This window comes from Bos grunniens, chromosome 29 (assembly GCF_055505025.1).
Source record: "Bos grunniens cultivar Pamir isolate PY7600 chromosome 29, Bosgru_T2T1.0, whole genome shotgun sequence".
In the NCBI taxonomy this organism is placed as follows: Eukaryota; Metazoa; Chordata; class Mammalia; order Artiodactyla; family Bovidae; genus Bos; species Bos grunniens.
The window spans coordinates 26,730,154-26,757,759 of NC_141193.1; the positions used below are offsets into that span (position 1 = coordinate 26,730,154).

General features: G+C 37.0%; 1 protein-coding gene across 4 annotated transcripts in view; it reads left to right on the plus strand.

Moving 5' to 3' along the window:
* PRMT3 (protein arginine methyltransferase 3) overlaps nt 1-27,606 on the plus strand; it is a 123,313-nt gene that overhangs the window by 68,855 nt on the left and 26,852 nt on the right. For all 4 annotated transcript variants that reach the window (XR_015158058.1, XM_086385533.1, XM_086385536.1 and 1 more), the window contains 2 exons: nt 5,179-5,366; nt 7,314-7,400. Coding sequence is in view for 3 of the 4 variants with exons in the window: in XM_086385533.1 (XP_086241659.1) it covers nt 5,179-5,366; nt 7,314-7,400 (275 nt within the window). In the remaining variant the exon portion in view is untranslated. The remainder of the gene's footprint in view (nt 1-5,178; nt 5,367-7,313; nt 7,401-27,606) is intronic.

Consider the following 27,606-nt stretch of genomic DNA (forward strand, 5'->3'; position numbering starts at 1 on the left):
CAGTCTATATTGACTTATTTATTATCTCCTTTTTGTTATAAACCTTTTCCTTCTCTGGTTACTTACATACAAACAATGATGCTAGTGTTTACTAGGAGTAGTTTCTTCATGCGTCTCAGTCTTATCCTTTAGTGTTCAAAAGTTTGTGAGGCATTTCTAAGGGATAAAGGAGTTCCCATCTTTATCTGTTCACCATGTGAGCTGTTCTAGTGACAAATGAATTCTGGGCAATGAATCGAGAAGGACACAGATGTCAAAGCCATGAATTTATAAATGGTCTGCTAAGAGAAGGCTTTTGTCCAGTCAGTGCTTTGTTAATTTCACCTACAAGAGGGAATAATTATTCAATTATGCTTCCATCTGACAAAAATCAGATGACAAATGTGTCAGAATGTGAAGGTAAAGGGTTAGTCAGGATTCTGGCAGGTGGCCCAAAATGTTAGCCAGCTGTGAGGAGGTGGATAAAGAATCAAATTGACCTATAGCACTGATAGTAGGTCTTTCATGAATATTCATATATCTTACTAACTGAAAGATAAAAACTTATTTCTAAATTCTAACACATACAGAGGCCATGATTTTTTATATCTTTGTGAAATATATTCGTTAATTAGCTTGAAAAATAAACTTCAAAAAATTAAATCATATTCCTCTTTAGTCTGTTTCTTCTTATTACCAACATATTTTTTAAATTGTTTAACAGTTAAAATATGTTATTGTTACTTCCTATAATCTGCTAATTGTGTGAGCAATTTTTTTAAATTGGAGAATAATGGCTTTACAGTATTGTGTTGGTTTTTGCCATACATCAACATGAATCGGCCCCAGATATACATATATCCCCTCCCTCCTCAACTCCCCTTCCATCTCCCTCTCCATCCCACATCTCTGGGTTGTCCCTGAGCACTGAGTTGAGCTCCTGTGTCACACAGCAAATTCCCACTTGCTATCTATTTTACATATGGTGATATATATGTTTCCATGCTGTTCTCTCGATTCGTCCCACCCTCTCTTTCTCCAGCTGCGTCCACAAGTCTGTTCCCTATGTCTCTGTCTCCCTTGCTGCCCTGCAGATAGGTTCATCAGTACTGTCTTTCTAGATTCCATACGCATGTGTTAATATACAATGTCTTTCTGACTTACTTTACTCTGTATAATAGGCTAGGTTCAACCACCTCATTAGGATTGACTCTAATGTGTTCTTTTTTATAGTTGAGTAATATTCCATTACACACACACACACGCACACACACACACACACACACCACGATTTCTGTAAGATGCATCTGTCGATGGACATCTAGGTTGCTTCCATGTACTGGCTGTTGTAAAAAGTGCTGCCACAAACATTTGGGTACTTGCATCTTTTTCAGTTATGGTTTTCTCAGGGTATATGCCCAGTAGTGGGATTTTTGTGTCATACGGTAGTTCTATTCCTAGTTGTTTAAGGAATCTCCATACTGTTCTCCATAGTGACTGTATCAATTTATATTCCCACCAGTAGCAAGAGGGTTCCCTTCTCTCCACATCCACTCCAGAATTTATCATTTGTAGAATCTTTAATGATGGTCATTCTGACTAGTGTGAGGTGATACCTCATTGTAGTTTTGATTTGCATTTCTCTAATATCAGAATTGCTTTTTAATTAGTTTAGTAACTGAGTTTTTCCTTATAAAAACAGTGGGAAAGTTATCCTTATTTCTTAATGCTATTACTAATGAGTACATCATATTACTTGATTCAGTGCCTGATTTTGGACATTTCTAGAAAAGGCTAGATAGTATTTTAAGTCCACTAGATTTTTAATAATATTCTAAAATCGAAGAATTATACACTGCCTCATCTGTATTAGGAATATCCGTAAGACTCTTGCTCCTTGGAAGAAAAGTTATGACCAACCTAGAGAGCATGTTAAAAAGCAGAGACATTACTTTGCCTGTAACAAAGGTCCGTCTAGTCAAAGCTGTGGTGTTTCCAGTAGTCATGTATGGGTGTGAGAGTTGGATTATGAAGAAAGCTGAGCACCGAAGAATTGATGCTTTTGAACTGTGGTGTTGGAGAAGACTCTTGAGAGTCCCTTGGACTGCAAGGAGATCCAACCAGTCCATTCTAAAGGAGATCAGTCCTGAATATTCATTGGAAGGACTGATGCTGAAGCTGAAACTCCAATACTTTGGCCACCTGATGCGAAGAACTGAGTCATTTGATAATACCCTGATGCTGGGAAAGATTGAAGGTGGGAGAAGAAGGGGATGACAGAGAATGAGACGGTTGGATGGCATCACTGACTCAATGGACATGATTTTGAGCAAGCTCCGGGAGTTGGTGATGATGGACAGGGAAGCCTGGTGTGCAGGACTGCAGTCCATGGGTTTGCAGAGAGTTGGAAATGAGTGAGGGACTGAACTGAACTGATAGCTAGTGTCCTGCTAATTTTTGTAGATAAAGTTTTATTAGAAAATAGCCATGCTCATGTATTTATAATTATCTGTGGGGCTTTTACATCATAGCACACCAGAGATTAATAGTTTCAGTAAAGACCATATAGCTTACAAAACCTAATACAGTCACTTTATATAAAATGTTTTTTGACCCCTGATCTATTATGTTCCTCTTTAAGGGTGAAACTACAGGACATAATGTTGGAAAGCTTCTGTGATGGTCATATTAAGTCTGACAAAGTGTACATAAAAAACTTGGTTTTGGTTTAGTTGCTAGGTTGTGTCCAGCTCTTGCAGCCCCATGGACTATAGCCTACCGGTCTTCTCAGTCCATGGCATTCTCCAGGCGAGAATACTGGAGTGGGATGCCATTTCCTTCTCCAGGGGATCTTCCTGACCCAGATATCTAAAGTTGCTTCTATTTCTTCTTCAGTGTTCCTTATCATAAGGACCTGGTTCAGAAACTAAACATGCATACCTTTCCTATAGCAGATAACTCTTGCTGAATCACCGTTTGCAGTAGCATATCTTTTACTTTGAAGAATTTATATCAGTCAGAAATTTAAACACAAGTCAAGAGGCTTACCACATTAGTGGAGGAAGAGGAAAATAGAAGTAATCCAGGTTACCCAGCAGTCAACTCCAGCCCGGGGGAGCTGTCACACCTGACTCACTTGCTGCTTTAGACAAGACTTGGGAAACATATCAGTATCATAGCACCAGGTTTTTGTTTCTGGGTATCTCAGATGTCAGGTTTGGAAGAAGCAGTTGCTTTGTTGTCAACAGATCTTATCATGGGCTTTATTTAGAAGATAATTTAGTACTGCTGTCATTGAATAATAAAATTCCTACAGCTGTGGAGAGAAAGTTTGGAGGAAGGAGGTTTTTTCTCTGATGTTTAAGTCTGAAGGCCAAGTTAATAATAGTGAAATTATTTCTTTTGTTTCTGTGGCACACATGTACTTGCTTTCAGTGTGTTGATACAGTAATGTGTACTTTATATTTTAATTCGCAAATTCCCTAAATGTTGACATTTGAAGGACAAAGTTAATTTTATTGTTAGTCCAAAAAGCATCAGTATTGTTTTAAAATTTTTGTGCTGTAGACTTTTACTTGTTACTAGAAGAGGGTTTCTCTCAGCTTCCCTGGTGGCTCAGTAGTAAAGAATCCCCCTGGCAATGCAAAGGACACAGGTTCATTCCCTTATCCGAGAAGATCGTACATGCCATGGAGCTACTAAGTCCATGCGCCACAACTGCTGAGCTAGAGCTCATGCTGTGCAACAAAAGAGGCCCCCACCGTGAGAAGCCCACTCACCACAACTAGAGAGTAGCCTCTGTTCTCCGAAACTACACACAGCAATGAAGACCAGAACAGCCAAAACTAAAAAAAAAGAAGAGAGTCTCTCTGAACACACTATTCCCCTACCTCTCTTAACACTTACTCTCTTGGTATTGAATCCAGATCACCTCTTTTGTGATCCAGGCCTATGTGTCAGCTGGTATTTGGATATTTTTACCTATTTGTCTAAGCATTAAACTCCCATATTCCTCTTGAATCTGCCCTTATTTTATTTGCTGTTTCCCTGGTTAGTACCATAGTTTGCCGAGTCACTAAGTATAAATCGTGTCGTCCTTGCCTCTTTCCTGTTTTCTCGCTTTCTTAGCCAGCCTGTCTTATAGTCTGTAAGTTCTGCCTCCTAAACTTACCTTGACTGTATCTCCTCATTTCCATTCCCACAGCTGTCACTCTGCTTCAGATCAGCTGAATTATTACAAGTGCCTCTTTAAGTCTTGCTTCCTACCATTTATTCTCCACATTGCACTCCAGGTGGCTTTTCTGAAACCAAAATTTGACCAGGTGCTTCCTCAGAAAATTTTTCACTGGCTTATCCTTATTCTCAGAATAAAGTCCAGTTTATTAATGTGGTTTACTCAGCCCTGGCTTTATTTTTTTTGGTTTTACTTAGCTTTGTAGCTTAGTATTCCTTACTTATTCCTCTCAAGTTGGAGTGTACTATGTCCCTAGGTGCCCACTGCCCACCCTATCTAGAACATATCTTCCCCCTCCCCCCCAAACATTCCAAACTTACTTGTTCTTCAGCTCTCATCGTAATAATTTGTTTCCCTGCCATAAACAAACCTGAGTTAGCTGGGTTTTTTTTTTTTTTTTTTTCTTTAGGTCTCTTAGTACCTTATGCTTCCCCTTTCTTAGTATTTATTACATCACAAATAATTGTCAGTTTATTTGTCAAAATTATATAAATGTAAGTTTGAGTAGGGTCATGTATCCACAGTCTGTAAATTAGAGTAACTTACTGGCACATATTTAGTGCTCATAAATATTTACCTTTTATAATAAATAAGAGAGGGTAATATGAACTGGTCTCCTGCACAACTATAAAATTCTGTCCCATAATTTTCTTTACATGTCACATAACATCTTTAGAAATGACTTGTCTTTACACGTTTCAAAAGAACATATAAGGTAAAAATCTAGTACCTCTTTACAGTTAGCATGTTTAATATTAATAATTTCAAGATTGTGTCATCCTTTTAAAATAATTTGAATAGGAGCTCATCATTGAAATCCTTATTTTAATCTTACTACCCTCCATTGCTAGTAATCAATTGCTAGTAATCTCTACTTTGGATTTGGTATTTCTGTTTAGCCTAATGATTATATTTTGTTATAAAGGCAGATAACACTAAATTGTTGGGTGTTTTATTTGTTACAGTCTACCCTGATATTTGCACTATCAGCCTTGTGGCAGTAAGTGATATGAATAAGCATGCTGATAGAATTGCTTTTTGGGATGACGTCTATGGCTTCAACATGTCCTGCATGAAGAAGGCAGTCATTCCGGAGGCTGTGGTGGATATTTTAGATCCAAAGACACTTATTTCAGACGCCTGTAGTGTTAAGGTGGGTACTTACCTAATTTTCTTTAACGATGTGGCTTTTTATTATTTTTCATTTATGAGGTTAGTATTTCAAATTAATGAATTGATTTTAAGTATGGGTCTTCAAAACTAATCATTCTTCATTTTAATTAAAGCAACTTGATGTCATAATATTTACCAGTTGACTGTGCCATGCGTTTGGAATCACTTCTCTTTATGTAGTAAAGTTTCTTACACTGAAGGCTTGAATCATTGACTTAGTAAAGGCAGAAAGTCCTGTTGTAGTGTCATTTCTGCTTTGCCACCACCTCCTGCCCTTAGTTCTAAGCTTCTTATTTACAGCCAGGTTATTCATTCATGTATGTTTCACACAGTTTAACTTCTCATTCAGATTTCCTCCGTTCAGATTAAGTAATTATAGTGACTATGTCCATGAGACTAAAACCCTGCTGTTTTAAATTTTATATTTTTCACCATGTTAATCTCTAGTTTTATTGACAATTTGCTATGTCGAATTTGCATAGGTTGAGTAATTTTGCCGTTAGTGATAGTACTGTTGGTTTTGGTGAAAGACTCCTTAATTTATCTATTTCAATTGTATAATTAAATAAATATAGCTTGTTTAGTATTAAATTCAGAACACTGTCTCTTTTTAGTCACACTGTTACTTTCATAGTATCAATAATTATTCTTGGCACAAAATATTCAGTAGATACTCAGTAAAAGTTCATTAATTTTCTTAAGTGGATAAAGTCTTAATATGTAAAGTTTTTCAACAAGAAAACAAGCTGATTAAAATTGCGTTCATTTAAGAAAAAAAAATATAGCATGGTTAATGACTATAGGACTGTTCAGTGCCCTGGTACACTGAGTGTAAAGGATCTATTTGGATTCTTCCACTCAGGGAAGGGTGTATGGTTATAGCCAATTCAGTCTTAAGATGGAACAGAAAGAGAAGGGTCCCGTGTCGTGGTGCTAATTTCTCTTTCTAGTTATTTCTTGGCTTAATTCCCCAAAATGCTATGGGTAAATAAGATAGTTGAAATAGAAAATTTAGGACTGATAAACCAAGGTGTTTAAAAAGTATACATATCCTTTTTCTTTTTGTTTGTTTAGGTAAATGTTGCCTGTTCTGTATTCCCTAATCCTGTTATAAATAAAAGGCAACCACAATGTAGCTTCTTTAAAATTTTCTCACTGTTTAAAATAGAGTCATGCCTCAAGTAGTCGTGTGAATTGTGTTCACTGTGTTACAACCTATTCATGGTCAGCCAAATGCCAATGACAGCCTTCACAGCGCAGCATCCTTTGGTCACACTGCTGTACCCAAGTCCATCTACTCTCCATAGTGAAATGGAGAAAGCTTTGAACTAGGACAGAACAGGAAAATAAGGATATTTGGCCATTTTTTTCCCTGAAGTGAATCTTCATAGTTGATTTTGTTCATTGTTTGGAATTGTTATGGTTGTTCTTAATGTCTAACAAACTTCAAATGCACTTACAAAAATGAATTCTAAAACATCTTGTTCTTCTAAATAGCATATGTTTTCAAGTTGGCATTTCCTACAAAAAAGATTGACTTACCACATAATTTATTGTGAATGTGTACTACTGGTGGTTTACAAAATGATTTTGGTTGGAACAAGGAAAACACTTTTTATTTGAGAGTATCTTAATCTATCTTAGAAAAAACTTTAGCACAACAGAGCCATGATTTGATACATATTATTCATATAACAAGTCTAAGTAAAAAATACTAATTTGATTAAAAGAAGATATAATTATATATTAGTGCTAGTAGCCCTTAAGTTTAGAAATAATCCCCAAAGTGGAGTGTGGGTGATTAAAGTTTGCAAAGCATTGGTTTACAGTAATTTTTTTGCATAAAAAGAAATATTTATGTGTTTCTGATTTTGTTTTTACTATTTTTACTAAATCCTTCCCTCTACTCTTTTTTTTTCATGGGTAGCATATAGATTGTCATACGACATCTGTCTCAGATTTGGAATTTTCTTCAGATTTTACCCTAAAAATCACAGAGACATCATTGTGCACGGTAAGCTGTTTCATTCTACTTTCACAAATCTCTCTAGTAGTGTGGTTGATTGGCAGGCTAATGAATTAATTACCAGACTTGTGATAAATGAAAAAGACTATTGCCTTTGACAGTCTATCGAATCTGTCTGTTGAATAGATCTGTTTTAATAAGTCAGTAGACTTCAGAAAGTTGAGAAGAGAGAGTATTAGGAAACCATGTTTACATAGTGATATTTCTTTATAAACTCTTCACTGTTACTTATATAATTAATGGAGAACACTCAACTTTATCTTCATAGATAAAAGTGAAATGCCCTGCTCCTCTCACTGACTCTTAACACTCAATTTAGATGGAAATAAGATGATCATTTGGTATAATATTTTATATTCCTGTGAGAAAAATAATGAAGAAACTGATGGTGTACCTGTCTTGAAAGATTCAGCCTGCTCTAATAGAAATAAGTAGATGTTTTAGAAAAGTTAGACAAATCTAGATTCACATTTGGTTCTGCCACTCCATAGTTTGTTACTTTGTTCAGCTTACCTAGGTAATAAGTACTGCAGACTAATTAACTACTTTAAGAAAAATGGTTATTCTTTCTGTGTTGAAGACTAATTATATAGATTAGTGAGATACAACATGTGAAAACACCTACAATGTATCCAGAAATGTTATTACTAAAATACATTAATTTTTCTTAAATAATTTCTAAATGTGTATTAACACTAAGTTTACAGTATATACCTTTACCAGGAGACTTAGAATGTTAACAAAATGTGGACCTTTCCTTACCAACGTATAAATTTACATAGGTATTATAGGTATATTTTTATCATCTTAAAATTTAATTACATGGTTTAAAAAATACTAACTATATCTTCAAAATGAAAAATTTTATTGAAAACCGTATCGTCAGAAACTGTGAAACAGATTATGGTCATGTAAACTTTGACTCTTCAACCTGATTCTTTTAAATACTTTGCTCAGATCAACGTACAAAGATTATATGATTTCTTTAAGAGTTTTTTCAGTTCATTTTGAGCCAATAATTATTTTATATCCAAAAATGTTTTAGCTATTCTTTGATGTTATGAGAAAGTCTTTTTTTCATCAAAGTTGGTTTTATAGTTTAAAAAAATATCTAAATCCCAGACTTATGATTGTTAAGCACCCATTATATTAATGTATTTAATTGGTGAAAAGCAAAATTTCATTTTTCCCATTTGTTTATCCCAGACTTTCTAATTCTGCTTTTTATTAATAGAAACTGAAGTTATTTGGTCAGTTGAAATTACAGACTACAGCCTTTAACTCCTAGACTTACTCTGTGTTTTGATATTCATAATCCTTGAGTGTTAAAAATGATCTCGGTTTTAAAAAAAATATTAAAGTGTGGTTGATTTACAAATGTGTTAATTTCTGCTGTACAGCAGAGTGATTCAGTTATACATATATATACATTCTTTTTCATACTCTTTTTCATTATGGTTTATTATACAATATTGAATATAGTTCCCTGTGGTATACAGTAGGACCTTGTTTATCCCTTCTGTATATAATACTTTGCATCTGCTAATCCCAACCACCCACTCCATCCCTCCCCACTACACCAAACCACAGTCTGTTCTCTGTATCCATGGGTCTGTTTCTGTTTTGTAGGTAATTTCATTTGTGTCATATTTTAGATTCCACATACAATTGCTGTCATATTATGTTTGTCCTCTGACTTACTTCAGTTAGTACGATCATCTCTGGGTCCATCCTTGTTGCTGCAAATGGCATTATCTCATTCTTTTTCTATGGCTAAGGAGTATTCCGTTGTGTATATCTGTACCTCATCTTTTTTATCCATTCATCTGTTAACATTTAGGTTGCTTTCATGTTTCGGTTATTATGAATAGTGCTATTATGAACATAGGGGTACGTGTATCTTTTTGAGTTATAGTTTTTTCTAGATATGTGCCTAGGAGTGGGATTGCTGAATCACATGGTAGCTCTATTTTTAGTTTTTTTAGCAACCTCCATATGGCTTTCCATAGTAGCTATACCAATGTACATTCCCACCAACAATGTAGGAGGATTCCCTTTTCTCCACACCCTCTCCAGCATTTGTTATTTGTTGATTTTTAATGGTGACCATTCTGACTGGTGTGAGGTGGTACCTTGTTGTAGTTTTGGTTTGAAAAGTGAAAGTTAGTCATTCAGTCATGTCCGACTCTTTGTGACCCCATGGACTGAGCCCACCAGCCTCCTCTGTCCATGGAATTCTCCAGGCGAGAATTCTGGAGTGTGTACTCGTTCCCTTCTCCAGGGGATCTTCCCAACGCAGGGATCAAACCCAGGGCACCTGCATTGCAGGTAGACTCTTCACCGACTGAGATTTGATTTACATTCCTTTAGTAATTAGTGATATTGAGCATCTTTTCATGTGCCTGTCGGCCATCTGTATTTGTTCTTTGGAGAAATTTAGGTCCTTATTTAGGTCGTTTATTTAGGTCTTCTGCCCCTTTTTTGGTTGAGTTGTTTTTTGTTCCTGAGTTGCATGAGCTGTTGTATAGTTTGGATATTAGTCCCTTGGTGGTGGTGGTGGTGGTGGTGGTGGTGGTCATCTTTCCTCCCAGTCTGTAGGTTGTGTTTTCTTTTGCTTATGGTTTCCTTTGCTGTGCAAAAGCTTATGTTTGATTAGGTCCCATTTGTTTATTTTTCCTTTTACTTCTATTGCCTTGGGAGACTGCCCTAAGAAAACAGTGGTACAATTTATGTGAGAGAATATCTTGCCTATATTCCCTTCTGGTTTTATGGGGTCATGTCTTATGTTTAAATCTTTAAGCCGTTTTCAGTTTATTTTTGAGTATGGTGTGAGGATATGTTCTAATTTCATTGATTTACATTTGACTGTCCAACTTTGCCTACACTGCTTGCTGAAGAGAGACTGTCTAAAAGAGACCTTGATTAATGGCCATTGATCTATAAAGTAACTCTTAGAAGTTACTTGTTGTATTACCACTACTATTAAATAATATTATTTCAAATCTACTTGCAGTGATCTCCACACAAATCAAAGTAGAGCAAATATGAAACTGGTGAAGACCTCAAGACTGTGTTTGTTTTTAGTTGTGCATATTTTTGAACTTTATTTATATGAGTTTATTGAAATGTTTTTTATTTTCTGGGTATGGGTTGAGGTTCTTAGTTTCAGACAACGGAATCCAGATAAGCTTGTTCAAGCAGAAAGAATTTGCTAAAGAAAATAAAAGGATTTCCAGACACAGTGGCAGAGCTAAAGGATAGGCTACATTTTGAACTTCCAGAAACAACTTATAGAACCACACCACCTTAGAACTGGCCTGCTACAAAAGCTGTCTTCCCCACTGCAGGCCCAATAAGCCCCAGTACCCCTGGCCCACTGAGGTACCACCACTGACAGCCCCAGATGCATAACCACTTCACTACCATTCTGTTCCTGTCCTCTACCCACCACCCAACTCATGCTGTCCAGTTCCTCCTTACAAATCTTTATTCAACACCTCTACATAGCTGAATGCAGATTATGTTGTACCCTAGTTACAGAAAGTCTTGGAAAATACTTTTAGCCACAGAAGTGTTAGGCTGGAGAAAGTATCATAACACATAAGCTGGGTTCCCTTGCTATCTGAAAGTAGAGTGTTCTGTGAAACTTTTTGTAAACTGAAGTGGTGTAAAGCAAAGAAAGCTACCTTAGAACCACATCTTGCTAAAGATGCATAAGCTAAATTGGTATAAAGTGTAGATGCAATTCATAGCTCTGGTGGCTTGATGCTGAGATGCCTAGTGTAAATCCTGGGAAAGAAGTGTGGCACTCTCTCCAGAACAAACACTGAATGCTACTTTTGCTTTTCACCGTTTTTTGTAAAAGCAAAAATCCTCTTCAAATTTATTTCTGTTAGGGAAAACATAGTAACGTAGGTCTTTTTTAAAAGGGAGATGGTGTAAAGTGAACTTTTGAAAAGCAGGAGATACCTATATAGAATTATTTCTATTGTTATTTGGGATAGAGCACAAGAAAGAAGCTTTATGTTAAAAGAAATTGTATTTATCCTTTGATGATCTTAGTTTTATTTTGTATATTTAAAAGAGTAAAATAGAATGAAAAAAGGGAAAAAACTGGTAGTCTGTTTAATCCAAAGATTGTAATCAAAATGTTTATGTTGAAAAATAATGTGTCAAATAGGTGTTACTGCATTTGTCCTTGTACATTTGGAGTTCCATATCTGTGAAGAACCATTTAGAATTACATTTTTATTCCCAACTTGCCTGAATGATTGTAATGTAAAAGTCTGGATTGAGACTGGCCCAGAGTTTGAGAGAAAGGTGGCAGGAGATTGGAAGGGACCCGTATGTGTGTGATCACACTGCTAAATAACATAGTTCTGTAACTCACCTTGAGAGGAATGTATAGTCTTAAATCATATTTATTGGTTGCGTGCCAAATTTTGAAGAAAAAAAGTTTAGTACTCAGCGTTTATGCTAACTCCTCTGATACTATGTGGTCAAATAGTCAATATAAATTATCTTTGATGGTGATAATATCCAGCAGGCATTGAACATTTGTATGTCAGGCAATGTGCTAATCACTTTAAAAGCATTATTTCATTTAGTTTGCATAATGACTAGTTTACATGGATACTAATATTCCCATTTTATGGGTGAAGAAAAAGATAAATCACTGTAATATTTTGAGCAATACACTTACTCTTTCCTAACCCAAAGAAACTTTCATAGTGGGATCATACAAACTATTAAAGGAACATTGAGAAACGTTATGAGTTCTTCCAGGTGTGAAAGACAGGAGGTTGCATGTTCTCTATTTGAAACAGGTTTGAAAAATCTTATTCCCAGCTAGTAGTCTAGCAGTTGTTGAGAGGGAGAGGGAAGAGAATGTGTATGATCACAGTGTGCTCTTTATCCGGGGTAGGACTGACAGACTCATAGGCTACAATAAGCCCCATAGTCCATCCTCTTTGCAGCAAAGAAAAAGTATATCTTAGAAAAATCTTTTCTTTACGCTGTCAGAGTAAGCTTATAGTTGTTTGATTAATCACGTACATTTCGTAAAACCCGCCTTTGCTTCCAAGTATGTTACTCTAACATGAACCTGACTTGAGTGAGATTTTATGGCCTAATGCTTGTATTGCATTTTTATTGTTTGTGAATCTCAACCATCCACCCGTATCTACTCCAGGTATCTTTGGCTCTTTTGCTGTTGTCGTTGTTTAGTCACTCAGTCGTATCCGACTTTTGCCACCCCATGGACTGCAGCACACCAGGCTTCCCTGTCCTTCACCATCTCCCAGAGCTTGTTCAAACTCATGTCCATTGCATCAGTGATGCCATCCAGCCTTCTCGTCCTCTTGCATCCCCTTCCCCTCCTGCCTTCAATCTTTCCCAGCATCAGGGTCTTTTCCAATGAGTCGGCTCTTCACATCGGGTGGCCAAAGTATCGGGGCTTCAGCTTCAGCATCAGTCCTTCCAATGAATATTCAGGACTGATTTCTTTTAGGATGGACTGCTTGGATCTCCTTGCAATCCAAGGGACTCTCAAAAGCCTTCTCCAACAGCACAATTTGAAAGCATCACTTCTTTGGTGCTTATCCTTCTTTATGGTCCAAGTCTCATATCCATATGAGACTAGTGCATAAACCTTAACTTTGACTATATGGACCCTTGTCATTAAAGTGATATCTCTGCTTTTTAATATGCTGTCTTAATACGCTGTCTAGGTTTGTCATAGCTCTTCTTCCAGGGAGTAAGAGTCTTTAAATGTCATGGCTGCAGTTACAGTCTACAGTAATTTTAGAGCCCAAGAAAATAAAGTCTGTCACTGTTTCCATTGTTTCCCCATCTACTTGCTATGAGATGGGACGAGATGCCATAATCTTAGTTTTTTGAATGTTGTTTTAAGCCAGCTATTTCATTCTCCTTTTCACCTTCATTAAGAGGCTCCTTTGTTCCTCTTTGCTTTCTGCCATAAGGGTGGTATCATCTGCATATCTGAGGTTATTGGTATTTCTCTGGCAATCTTGATTCCAGCTTATGCTTCATCCAGCCTGGCATTTAGCATTTGCTCTTTGACAGAGTGCCAACTCCTTAACCTCTTCACTTAACAACTGTCTGGAGCTACTCTGCAAGCCTAGTCTTCAAGGCTACTTTTTAGATTATTTGCCTGGTTACTTGGTAATAATCCATTAATAAAGGTATTAAGAGAGGATGAGTGCCTAATTGGAATTTAGTTATTCTGTTACATAATCAGAAGAATTAATTAAAAATATGGGAAATAAAAAGCAATGTCTGGTAAAGAGATGGAAAAAGTTACTCTGGGGAGGAAGAGGTATGGCTTTCTTAGTGAAGAAAAAGGTACCCGATTTTGTGGAGAAAGTTGCTCTGGGAGGAAAAGGTGTGCTTTTCTTAGAGTTAAGAGAAAGGTACCGAGTTTTGTATTGCTAAGTACAAACCTTTAAATACATTAAACGCTTTCTTTCCTGTGCTTGAAACCTGAATGCGTAGCTAAAAAATAAGATAGAGAATTTCTCTGAGTAGTTAAGCCCATAAAGCTAAACATTCAGAAAACGAAGATCATGGCATCTGGCCCCATCACTTCATGGGAAATAGATGGGAAAACAGTGTCAGAGTTTATTTTGGGGGGCTCCAAAATCACTGCAGATGGTGACTGCAGCCATGAAATTAACAGACGCTTACTCCTTGGAAGAAAAGTTATGACCAACCTAGATAGCATATTCAAAAGCAGAGACATTACTTTGCCAACAAAGGTCTGTCTAGTCAAGGCTATGGTTTTTCCAGTGGTCATGTGGCTGTGAGAGTTGGACTGTGAAGAAAGCTGAGTGCCAAAGAATTGATGCTTTTGAACTGTGGTGTTGGAGAAGGCTCTTGAGAGTCCCTTGGACTGCAAGGAGATCCAACCAGTCCATTCTGAAGGAGATCAGCCCTGGGATTTCTTTGGAAGGAAATCCAAAGTTTCAGCTAAAGCTGAAACTCCAGTACTTTGGCCACCTCATGCGAAGAGTTGACTCATTGGAAAAGACTTTGATGCTGGGAGGGATTGGGGGCAAGGAGGAGAAGGGGATGACAGAGGATGAGATGGCTGGATGGCATCACTGACTCGATGGACAGGGAGGCCTGGTGTGCTGTGATTCATAGGGTCGCAAAGAGTTGGACACGACTGAGAGACTGAACTGAACTGAATGCAGCTTTAGTTAGCAACTGACTTCCTATCATATCAGCTTGTCTAACCTTGCAGTAAATGAACAATAAAGTCCATTATTTTCATGGAAATTTCATAGGTGTTCAGAAGCAAATGATTTAAGGCTATATAATTTAGAACCAGTGTGTTTTATCTTGTGAGTTAAGGTTTATTTTTTAATGCCATTTATATAATTGTGTGATGTTCTCTTACTCTGTATTCTAGCAGCATTTATATTGATATCGGTTTGAATAAGCTCCATAAAGATACAGAAAAGCATCCTTTTTCCTAATCCTGGGTATACATTAAATGACTTCTCATAGTTCCTTTCATATAAAAATGAGTTGTTTATACCTTAAAAATGAAAATACTTAAGCTAGTTATACATGCTCACATACATAATGTCTTTGACATGTAAAGATTTTTTATTTAATGCATCATCTCTTAAAGCGATCATTTTTACATCTTAATTTTAGCATTATGCTTTCTTTTATTCTACCTCTATATTGGCATGGACTAGAATAATGTTCAGTTTGTATAAACTTTCCTTAATATGATTTTAAACCTCATTTAAAGAAGAATATTTTTCCAGCCATTTTTTTACTGCACTTGTTAAACATAAAACAGTGGATTAAATTTAAAAAATCAGACTTTTTAAATATTTGGATTTAGTAACCTTTATTTTGGATTTAATGATCTCTTACAATAAAGTCTTTATTTTGAATTTTATCAAAGTGCAAGAGTTCAGTGGCATTTGAGAGCTATTTGGTTTTTAATGTAACTTTTTAAAATCTTTATAACAATGTAAAATTTTGTATCAACAGATATTTCAGTTTGTTAAACAAATATGAAATGCTGACCATGTGCCAGATACTTGTTTGAAATGTTTGGTCACAGATAACAACAACCAAAAAATCTCTCCTGTATCCTGAAAAGACACTTAAGGGAGAGGAGGCAGGTACTGACTGACTAGATTTTAGTATGAAAAGTGAAGATAGTAATATAGAGGGATGAATAGGGTGGTCTGAGTTTGGGGGCTCAGAAGTGAGGTATTTTTCTGATGGAAAAGTTACAGTTGGTGATCAGATTTTATAGCCAAGATTTCATGACAAAGAAAGATAAAGATCATTGCCCCCTCAAAAAAAAAAAAAGATTTGTATTTTAAATAAGAAAGTCTATTCTGTTTCCAAGGATGAAAAGACTGATAGAAAGCTGAGGTACGGTAGCCATGTAATAACTTGACTTTGGGATAATTTTTGTTCACCTAATTTTTAATTCGCTAGTCTTTTCTTTATCTGTATTCTTTCTATTGCTAAGGTCACCAATAAATATTTTCATTTTAAATATCATGTTTTTTAGTTCTAGCATTCTTATTTTGATTTTTTTGAGTTATATTTTGTCTTTCTAACCACTTTGGTTAATCTTTTTATCTTAATTGCTTAACATATATATAATAATTCTTTTAAGACCTGTTTACTGATTCTATGAGCTGCCTGTGATTGTACTTCTATTGCTTTTTCTTTTGACTGTGGGTCAGATTTTCCTGTTTCTTCTCATTTTTCATACCTTTGTATTTTATGCTAGTCATTGTGTTCGGTTGGCCAAAAACTTTGCTCTAGTTTTTTTCATAAGATCACATAGAAAAATCTGAACCAACTTTTTGACCAACACAAGTTAAAAGATAGTACAGACTTATCTAATATTTTCACCTAGAAGGACCTTTACTTACCTCTGTCTGGTAGCTACTCTGAGGACCTGATCCCTTTTATCTTATCTGAAGTTGAGCTTGATTGGGTCTAGATTCCACTGCAGTTAATTTACTTGGTCTTGAGCATAAAATTAGACTTCTGCCTTTTTCCAACTTCATAGAAAGACCATCAAAATGAAACTGACTTCAGGGAGGAGAACAAAATCAGGATATTTGTAAGGTTTAGGAGATCTGATTTTTGAAGGATCTCTCATTTCAGAGCAAGGGATTAGAGGGGAGAGGAAAGGTTCTGCTCTGGGTTTGGCATGGTTCATGATGCCAGTCAAAAATTGTCAATTGCCTTCTGCCTCCTCAAGGTCACTAGCTACTGCAGTCGCTGACCTTTAACACTCTATAAAAAGAGTTCAGAGTGGAATGATGCCCTCCGTGCTCTGGGAAAAACAGGGGTGTGCAGATAGATATTTTGGTAAGATTTTATGAGACCAGTTGCTTGCATCCCTCTTATCTAGAGAAGCACTAAAATCATTGAAGGAGACATCTGTTCCTCATGGCTAGCAACAGCTTTCTCGTGACTAGCAGCAACCCTCTGCCCAAATGTGTCCTTGACTGCACATGTCCCCCTTCACCAAAATGACAGGTTGCACTAACCCTCCCCACCCCATCTCTTCAAAGCAATTCCTCAGAGCTGTCTTAAGATGCTGTCTCCTGGGCTTTAGTCCTCATTTTGCCCCAAATAAGATAACTCACAACTCTCACAGGAGAAGGCAGTGGCACCCCACTCCGATACTCTTGTCTGGAAAATCCCATGGATGGAGGAGCCTGGTAGGCTGTAGTCCATAGGGTCGCTAAGAGTCGGACACAACTGAGCGACTTCACTTTCACTTTTCACTTTCATGCATTGGAGAAGGAAATGGCAACCCACTCCAGTGTTCTTGCCTGGAGAATCCCAGGGACGGGGGAGCCTGGTGGGCTGCTGTCTGTGGGGTCGCACAGAGTCAGACACGACTGAAGTGACTTAGCAGCAGCAACTTTCACATTGTGCTTTTTTTTTGGTTGACCATAGACATAGTAATGGTTGGGTTTCAGCTTGAGTTTTGAAGAGTTAACAGTGTAGTTGAGCCTTCTGTTTGAGAAGAGGGTATTTTACTGTCAGGGTTAGTTGGAAACAGGGTTATTGTTCATATACATGGATTTTCTTGAGGTACCTGAAACAAACTGCCTCATCTTCCTGGACAAGAGTTTGTGGAATAACAAGAGAGCTGAATAGCAAGACCATGCTAATGGTGCCCGTGAACCGTGTGGTTGCAGATGATTTTGGCTTTGTGATCTAAACACCACAAGAAAACCTCTCTCTTCCTACTTTCTAGTATAAGCACCAGCTTCATCAGCTTTCTTAGCTTGCAGAGAGGACTAGCCAAGCCTTTGAGAATTTTCCAGAAGCCACTGCACCATACTATCCCAGACTTGGACATTAAAAATTGGTTGGTTTTTCCTTGAACCAGCAAGGTTGCTATGCCGTGACATTTTTGCTTCTTTGCCCCTGCATTGGATAGATGCTCTCAGGTGAAAGCAACTGTTTGCTCGACTAGGAAGTGCTAATCCCTTACTTTTACTTATTTGTATCCAAAGCTCTTTGATGGTTGAAAAATATAGTTGTTCCATTTACTCAGTGTTTTGTTGTAGTAGCTATATCAGATTGAGAAGAGGGTCTTTTGTACACTGGAAAGAGAAGTCCCTGAAAGCTTTGTTTTAAAAACCTTGGGTTTTTAAAGATAAATCTTTAAAAATCTGGAAGATAAATCTGTGTCTGCTTATTTAACTTTTTTTTTTTTTAAGTTAGGAAGAGTAAATAAAAAATTTTTTTAAAGTTACGGTATTTACGATTTTAAGTTAGGAAAAGTAGAATTTTATGAAATAAAAGTTAACTGAAACTGAATTATGTGTTATCTCTCAGTTCTTTTTTTTTTTCTATTTTAAAAAAGTATGATATACTTGATAAACAGTAGAAACATATTTAAGAGTCACTGGTACTTAGAACAGGTCTTGAGTTACAGTTTTTTAAGGATAATATAGATGTTATAAAAGAAACTTTAAAATGTTTGCCATTCAAACTTTCATGGTTCTCAAGGAGTACTCATGGTACTCCTTGATTTCATTTTATGTTTTAATTAAGCTTTAAATTTTTCTAATGGTTTAAGAAGAAACATGAAAATGAGCCCATTTATTTGCAATTGTATTCTTTAAGTCTTCTTTTAAAGCTTTTGAAAAATTCCTGACACTTGAAGCCTACTAATTTTAAACTCATTCCTTGGTATTGAATCAGTTCTTAGTACTTTTGGGTGCAAATTGACCTAATTTTGACCCAGCAGAGCTAATCAGCTAAAGAAACTAATTATTAAAACACATCTGCACTGCTTCAAAATAGTAAGATTTGTCTTGAACTTGCATCATAGATTTTAATGGGACATCTGCTATATATTTTAACAGGCTTCATTAAGTAAGTTTTATGTCTTAGAGGGAGAGCATTTATAATGAGATGCCACCTCTACAGTCAGTTTTAGGTTTCTACTTTAATGAATGACCATACAGTCTAGAGCCTGGTCCTGAACTTCCTGTTCTCTCTGTGAACCTTTGGAGTTAGGCTTAGATGATGTTGAGAATACTTAAATCTATTTCCATGAACTGGTTTTTGAGTAGTAGGATGTGTTAAGAGCTACACGGCATTGGGAATATAGTAATAAGCCAGAAAAAGCAACTCTTCTCTTCATGAGGCATTAATGGGGGAGATAGATGTTAAAGTTCACTTTGTGGATATTAGATAATACCAAGGAATTATTGAAAATTTAGTTAAATGTGATAAAGGTATTGTAGTTATATAAGGAAATGTTCATATTTTTTAGAGATGTACACAGGTAAGGGAGAAATGACGTGTCAGGCATTTGCTTCAAGATAGTTGAGCAACAAAGGGGGAAGCAGAGGGAGAGTATATGGAGCAAACGTGCCAAATATTGGTCACTGTTGTATATAGGTGATAGGTGCTCAGGTTCTATAATCGTGTATATGTTTGAAGTTTTTTCATAGTCCGATCTTTTTAAACAATCATACTAACAACAGTATTCTAAGAAATGCGTAAGAGTGATGAGGCAAAGGTGTTAGCCTACATTGTTTCTGCAAAACTCAGCTTTCTGCTATAGCTACCAAGGCTAAACACATGCTTGCACTGTGCTTCACGTTTTCACACTTAGACATGTGTTCATATGTTCACCAAAAAGACCTATACAAGAACTCTGTTGCAGCATTGTTTCTGGAAACCTAGACTAGGAGTAAGCCAGACATTCATCAGTAGTAGAATGGATAAATGGTGCAGTATATTTATGAAGTAATATACATCAGTGGGGAGAAAAATGGGATCTTGGCTGTACACTATGACATGGATGAATTTCATGAATAGAACATTCATGAAAAAGGAGGGGAGAAAGCCAAATACACAAAAGCTTTTGCCTTTAAATTTTCATAAAAAGCTAAATTAGTATAGTGATAAACATCAGAATAATGGTTACATTTTGTGGGAGGACTTAATGATTCAGTTCAGTTCAATCGCTCAGTCATGTCCGACTCTTTGTGACCCCATGGACTGCAGCACACCAGGCTTCCCTGTCCATCACCAACTCCTGTAGCTTGCTCAGATTCATGTCTGTCGAGTCGGTGATGCCATCCAACCATCTCATCCTCTGTCCTCCCCTTCTCCTCCTGCCATCAATCTTTCTCAGCAGCAGGGTCTTTTCCAGTGAGTCTGTTCTTTGCATCAGGTGGCCAAAGTGTTGGAGCTTCAGCTTTAGCATCATATTCCAATGAATATTCACGATTGATTTCCTTTAGAATTGACTCGTTTGATCTCCTTGCAGTCCAAGGGACTCCCAAGAGTTTTCTTCAATGCCACAATTCAAAAGCATCAATTCTTCAGTGCTCAGCTTTCTTTATGGTCCAATTCTCACATCTGTACATGACTACTGGAAAAACCCTAGCGAACCATAGCTTTGACTAGATGGACCTTTGTTGGCAAAGTAATATCTCTGCTTTTAATAGGCTTTCTGTGTTGTCATAGCTTTTCTTCCAAGGAACGAGTATCTTTTAATTTCATGGCTGCAGTGACTGTCTGCAGTGATTTTGGAGTCCAAGAAAATAAAGTCTGTCACTGTTTCCATTCTTTCCCCATCTGTTTGCCATGAAGTGATGGGATTGGATGCCATGATACTTGTTTTTTGAATGTTGAGTTTTAAGCCATCTTTTTCACTCTCTTCTTTCACCTTCATCAAAAGGCTCTTTAGTTCCTCTTCACTTTCTGCCATAAGGGTGTTGTCATCTGCATATTTGAGCTTATTGATGTTTTCCCCGGCAGTCTTGATTCCAGCTTGTGCTTTATCCAGCCTGGCATTTCGCATGATATACTCTGCATATAAGTTAAATAAGCATGGTTACAGTAAACAGCCTTGACATACTTCTTTCCCAATTTGGAACCAGTCCGTTGTTCCATGTCTAGTTTTAACTGTTGCTTCTTGACCTGCATACAGATTTCTGAGAAGGCAGGTCAGGTGGTCTGGTATTCCCATCTCTTTCAGAATTTTCCAGAGTTTGTTATGATCCACACAAAGTCTTTGGCATAGTCAATAAAGCAGAAGTACATACTTTTCTGGAATTCTCTTATTTTTTCTATGATCCAGATGTTTGCAATTTGTTCTTTAGTTCCTCTGCCTTTTCTAAATCCGGCTTGAACATCTGGAAGTTTTTGGTTCATGTACTGTTGAAGCCTGGCTTGAAGGATTTTGAGCATTACTCTGCTGGCATGTGAAATGAGTGCAATTGTGTGGTAGTTTGAACACTCTTTGGCATTGCCTTTCTTTGGGATTAGACTGAAAACTGACCTTTACCAGTCCTGTGGCCACTGCTGAGTTTCCCAAATTTACTGGCATATTGAGTATAGCACTTTCACAGCATCATCTTTTAGGATTTGAAATAGCTTAATCATTGGAAGGGGAATAATAGAGGCCCTGCATCTTGATCTGGGTAACAGTTGAGTGTCTTTACTTTGTAAAGGCTCACTGTAAAGTTCACTGGGCTCTATCAATGATTTCCTTACTCTTAGATGTGTGTTGTATATTTTATTCTTGTATTCTTCAGTAAAATATTTTTTTAAAATAAGTGATTCTTACATTGAGCTAAAAGAAACATCTCTAGTTGTGCATGTATATAATATTTCGGTTAAAAAGTTTATAAAGAACAAACCACAAAAGGGCCCCCTTTGGTCTGAAACTTGGCGAGTGAAAGGAGCTCAGAGAAGCCCAGTGTGGCTGGAAGACGTAGACTGCTGTTGAAGAAAAGTGGTAAGCGTCCAGGTCATTTAGCACCTGTGCTGTTCACACTTTTCCTTAAATCAGTGGGAAATAATGGAGGTTTTTGTTAAAGAGAATGATGTGACCTGAAGGGCACATTGAAAAGATCATGGATGGAATATGAAGAACAATTAGGAGACTAGAGTATATATATGGATGTGAGAGTTGGATTGTAAAGAAAACTGAGCACCAAAGAGTTGATGCTTTTGAACTGTCATGTTGGAGAAGACTCTTGAGAGTTCCTTGTGCTGCAAGGAGTTGAAACCAGTCCATCCTAAAGGAAATTAGTCCTGAATATTCATTGGAAGGACTGATGCTGAAGCTGAAGCTCCAATACTTTGGCCACCTGATGCAAAGAACGGACTCATTGGAAAAGACCCTGCTGCTGGGAAAGATTGACGGCAGGAGTACAAGGGGATGACGGGATGGGATGGTTGGATGGCATCACTGACGCGATGGACATGAGTTTGAGTAAGCTCTGGGTGTTGGTGATGGACAGGGAAACCTGGCATGCTGCAGTCCCTGGGGCCGCAAAGAATTGGACATGACTGAGTGACTGAACTGAACTGATGGGTCAGCTGTCACAGTACCTCAGACAAGAAATAGACTTACGTAAAGATAGCTTTAGTGGAGATGGAGAAAAGTGTATGTGTTTGAGAGCTACCTAGAAGGTAAAATGGAGAAGGCCATGGCACCCCACTCCAGTACTCTTGCCTGGAAAATCCCATGGACAGAGGAGCCTGGTGGGCTGCAGTCCATGGGGTCGCTAAGAGTCGGACACGACTGAGTGACTTCACTTTCACTTTTCACTTTCATGCACTGGAGAAGGCAATGGCAGCCCACTCCAGTGTTCTTGCCTGGAGAATCCCAGGGACAGGGGAGCCTGGTGGGCTGCAGTCCATGGGGTCACACAGAGTCGGACATGACTGAAGTGACTTAGCAGCAGCAGCAGCAGAAGGTAAAATGTCCAGACTTGAGGATGGATTAGATAGGGAGGGATGAAGGAAGGAATTCACAATGGTGACTCTGTGGTTTCTCTCTTTTACTGTTTGGAGAATGATGATACTATTTTGTAAGACAAAGAAACCTGGAAGAAGAACAGGTTTAGAGTTAAGGATAAGAGCTCATTTATTGGTGTGTTGAATTTGAAATGCCTCTGAGATATCCAAGTGGTGATTTCCAGTTGAAAATTAGGATACTCTTCCATGGTCGGTTCTGTCAAGTCAGACTTGTGACATATTCCATCCAGATATGATATATGATAGTGGAAGCAAAAGCAATCATAAAATTACACAAATTGCTCTTGACCTAGGATGCATTTTCTAACCTGTGGTACTTCTCAAGGTTGATAGGCTCTAGAAGTTTTTTTTCCTCTTTTTTCTTTTTAATAATCAAATCCAGTGGAGTAGCATCATGTGCAAATAGAACTTAATCCAAATTAACTATTCAAGTAGAAGAAAAAGAGTCCATGAGAGAAATAATGGTCTAATTAGTGCAGATGATACTACCCTCCATTTTACTTAATGAATATGTGCCTTAGAATGAGCCTGAGGTGGGAAACACATATGTTCTTTCTTCAGTTATGTTCAGTTTGCAAGTTTATCAGTAGTATGAATATCTTGCTGGATTGCATGTGATTCTTGTCTCAAAGTATTTGCAGTAGTCACCTTCATGCTCAGGACACATTCTAAGACATGCCTAAAATCAAGGATTGTACCATACTTTTTATATACACTGTGTTTTTTCTTATATATACATACCTGTGGTAAACTTTGATTTATAACTAGACCTAATAAGGGAATGTTCAAACTGTCTGCATCATACTCTTGCACTTCGAGGCCATTACTAAATACTGTAAGGTTTACTCAACAATCTGATAACTGAGTTGTTTATTAAAGTGATTAATGACACTTTAATTAATAAGTAGGGTAAACTGCAGTGATACTGTGGACAGAAGGATTATTGTCAGCCTGAGCGAAATGGAGCAGGAAAGCATGAGGTTTTGTCGCACTACTCAGAAGGTCTTGAAATTTAAAACTTTCTGCTGCTTTCTGGAAATTTTCATTCAGTACTTTCCTGGGTAGCAGATAACCAAAGAAAGAAAAATTGCAGGTAAGTGGGGAGTACTGTATTTTTAATACAGCATGACACCCCGAAAGCCATCTACTTCATCTGGATTCCAACCATAGAAATGTTGATTTTTGCCATTGCCAGGAGAACTGGTTGTCTTGAACATACTGAAGAATGGTTTATATTTCACTCTCCAGTGCAAAACCTTAAGGGATTTTCCTGAGTGATTTTGATTATCTTAAGATTTTTCCTTATGTGACTTACCCATTATATAATATATGACTATACTGTAATAGGATGCTTTGTCTCTTATTTGAAGGGATTCTAGTTAGTTCTCATTTTTTTATATTTGATTAAAATCCAGGTGTACCCTACGCATTGTCTACAAAATTTTGGACATTTCCACTTAATCCTCTCTTAGTTTTCAGTCTTCCCAGCCACAGAGGGAAACTGGACCCCTGAGGGTTTTAACCTTTTAAAATCTAGATTTCTTAAACCCATTCTCTATGTTTAGTTGCCTTCTTACCTACTTCCATTCTCTGTCCTTGGAAACATATCATTAATAAAAACTTAATTTTAAAAAGTTATCTTTCACACTTCATATTAACTTTGAATCCCTTCAAATAAGAGACAAAGCATCCTATTAAAGTCTTTTCACGTTCATTGAATAGAATATTGGAAGGGATAATCAGCAATATTAAACCATTATTTAACCAACGCAGACAGAGTGCAGAAGTCCACAAAATGAGGAACCCTGAAATAAGAGTAAAGGATTCTAACATCAGTTCTGAAATACAATTTGAGTGCAATGTTAAAATCTTAAGCTACATTACAATCACAGTTTAATTCTAAATAGGTATAGGGTCATGCTTGAAGTTAGCCCAGGGAGAGAATACATTTATGAGAGAAATAATCACACTGAAGCAGGACTAAAATATTGTCTTCAGCACAGCAATAAGCATAAAAATGAAATAATCAGTATTAGTGAACTCTTGATTAGAGATGTCAGGGGAGTTCTCCCCACTCTTATCTCAGAGGCTGCCAATTAGCATTGTTATGTTGTGATAGTAAATGAGTTTGACCAGGTATTTTCCTCTCTGATTCAGGCAGTTATCCCTGGAGTAATGACCTCTAAGTAATTTTCTCAGTTCAAATTCCCTTTGACTTATGTTCTGGCAGAAACCATCATTAATATTGGCATCCAGGTCTTCAAAAAATCCTAGAACATCCAATGTTTCCAGACATATATATGTATGTATGTATGTATGTATTCATAGGAACGATCAGTCCTTGTGGAAAGATGAGTCAAGAATTGGAAAAATAAATTTTTGTTCTATATACCAGATGGCTCAGAACTTAATATTTACCTTAATCTGTCTTTCTCTTTTCTAGAAGACTAGATGAGAAAAGGACCAGTCTTAAAATAGAGTTTTCTAAAGAATAATGTAAATCAAAGAGGAAAGTTTAGACGATGGTAACATAGTGCCGCAGTTAAAAACTTCAAGCTTTAAACCCAGTGGGCCACGTTTACCAGTATGATTTTTTTTTCCCGGAATGACTTTAGAAAAGGCATTTAACTTCACCTGACCTTGAAATTTCTCATGTGAAAAGTGGAGATTATAACGCCAATAATTACCTCCTGGGTGTTATTTTGAGGGTGAAATGAGGCAGTGCATAAAAGCATTTACCACTATGTCTGACACATAGAAAATGCTTATAAAATGATCTGATTAATATTTCCATTCACTTCCCTATCTTTTTAAAGAAGGGATTGTTTATTTATTTTTAACTTATTCATTTGTTTATGGGGAGTGTGATTTCATAGGCTGAATTTATTTACTCCATCAGGATTAAATAAGTGTCACTGGTTTGTCTATCGTGCGTGCTAAGTTGCTCCAGTTATGTCCGACTCTTTGCACCCCATTGGACTGTTGCCCACCAGGCTCCTCTGTGGAATTCTTCAGGCAAGAATACTGGCATGGGTTGCCAGGCCCTCCTCCAGGGTATCTTCCCCACCCAGGGATCGAATCCACATCTCATTATGTCTCCTGCACTGCAGGTGGGTTCCTTACCGCTAGTGCCACCTGGGAAGCCCTGATGTGTCTGTCAGTACCAGTTTCTTCACAGCCAGAGATATGCAGTAAACTTTGTAAGCTGTTCATATCCCTGAATACCTAATGTATTCGAGAAATGAGACATTCTTTCAAAATGCCACATTTATGCAAGCCAGGTGCTTCTCAAAGCAAAATCACTCTTTAATGCCTACGGTTTTTCAGAGTCACAGTTTTCCCCTCTAGGTCACTAAGACAGTGACATAACTATTACAGTAGGTGATATGTCCTGGCTGTCCCTGAAGACTGTACCATAGCCTTAAATCTGATTTCTTTTTTCTCTTCTTCTCATCCTTTTATTCAGCATCCAACCCCATGAATATGGGATGGGCTAGTCTCACTTAGTATTCAAAGATCACAATAAAAAAAGAAATCTGAATGTCTACTAACTAGATTTTTAGTTCTCACCTCAGATGTTGGATGCTTCTTAGAAGGGCTCTAATGGAACGGTAATAGCTATCTTTTTAGTTCACATTTCAAGAGAGAAAAAACAGCCCTATTCATTCCTGGAAATTAAAGTATATCACATCTTCTACCTGCCCCTCCTTTTTCTTTCCTATCTGTCAGGATTTCTTTCAGTATTCCATCTCTTAGTTTATACTTCTGAAGGTTTATAAAGACAAGAAGTATCTTGTAGAGCTTGATCTCCCTGCCACAAAAATGAGTTTTAATAGTTTTCAATTTTAAACCTCTGTAGCAGTCAGAAAACTAATTTTTTTTGTTCTGCATTGATTTTTTAAATTCAGTTTATCTACTATTTTGTTCTTAAACTTTTAAATTTAATGTTTTCTTACCATTGATAGTATTTTCTGGCATTTGAAGAATGAGTAATGGGCCATGTAGTTCTTACAGCTTTTACGGAATATTGGAAAGCAGCATGAAAGATGGAATATAATGAAACAGTAACCATTGACATTGAGCTGTGAGAAACTGATGACGTGAGGAACCAAGAGATAGAAAGCTCGAGAAGCAGTTGCTGCAAGAGTTCTTAAATGGCAAGCAAGCAAGCACACACACACACACACACCTTTTCACGATGACTTTTTATTCACACATGTATTGGATTCTAGTGCTGTATTAGGCATCGTGAGGGCAACAGAAAATATAGTCTCTGATGCCAGAGAGCTTCACTTAGTAGGAGAGGTCAGCATATAAACAGATAATTGTACTATGTGCTCTGTAATAGAATTTTAATGATACAGGCATATGTAAAAGGTACCCTTGACCTGACAAACTCTCACTCACATTTAAGGTTTTACCTTAGGCATAACTTTCTTCCAAAAAGCCTTCATCATACAGTTTGCACTAAATTAGTGCAGAGTGATTAATTGTTAGTATAGACATCAAGAAATATTCCTCTAGAGCAGTTGACATCAAATTCCAGTTTTGAATAAAAAGTAAGAAATTATAAGAGAAGTAAAGCATCGTAGTTTTCTTTTCCTGAAGGTTGATAGGAGTGGAGCATATTATATCATTTCATTCTTTAATTGTTCTCTCAATTAACAAATCTTTATTAATTTCCTGTGGTCCCTGAACATCCCAGGCTATTTCATGCCCTTGTAATTGCATGGCTGTTTTCACTAAATGTTTAGATTGAACACCCGGTCATTGTGCCTAGGCAGTGAATATAGGGAGGTAAGCACAGATACAGAGAGATTGCCCTAAAGGGCCTATTGGGATTTTCAGTCGAACAGAAAGCATTATGAAT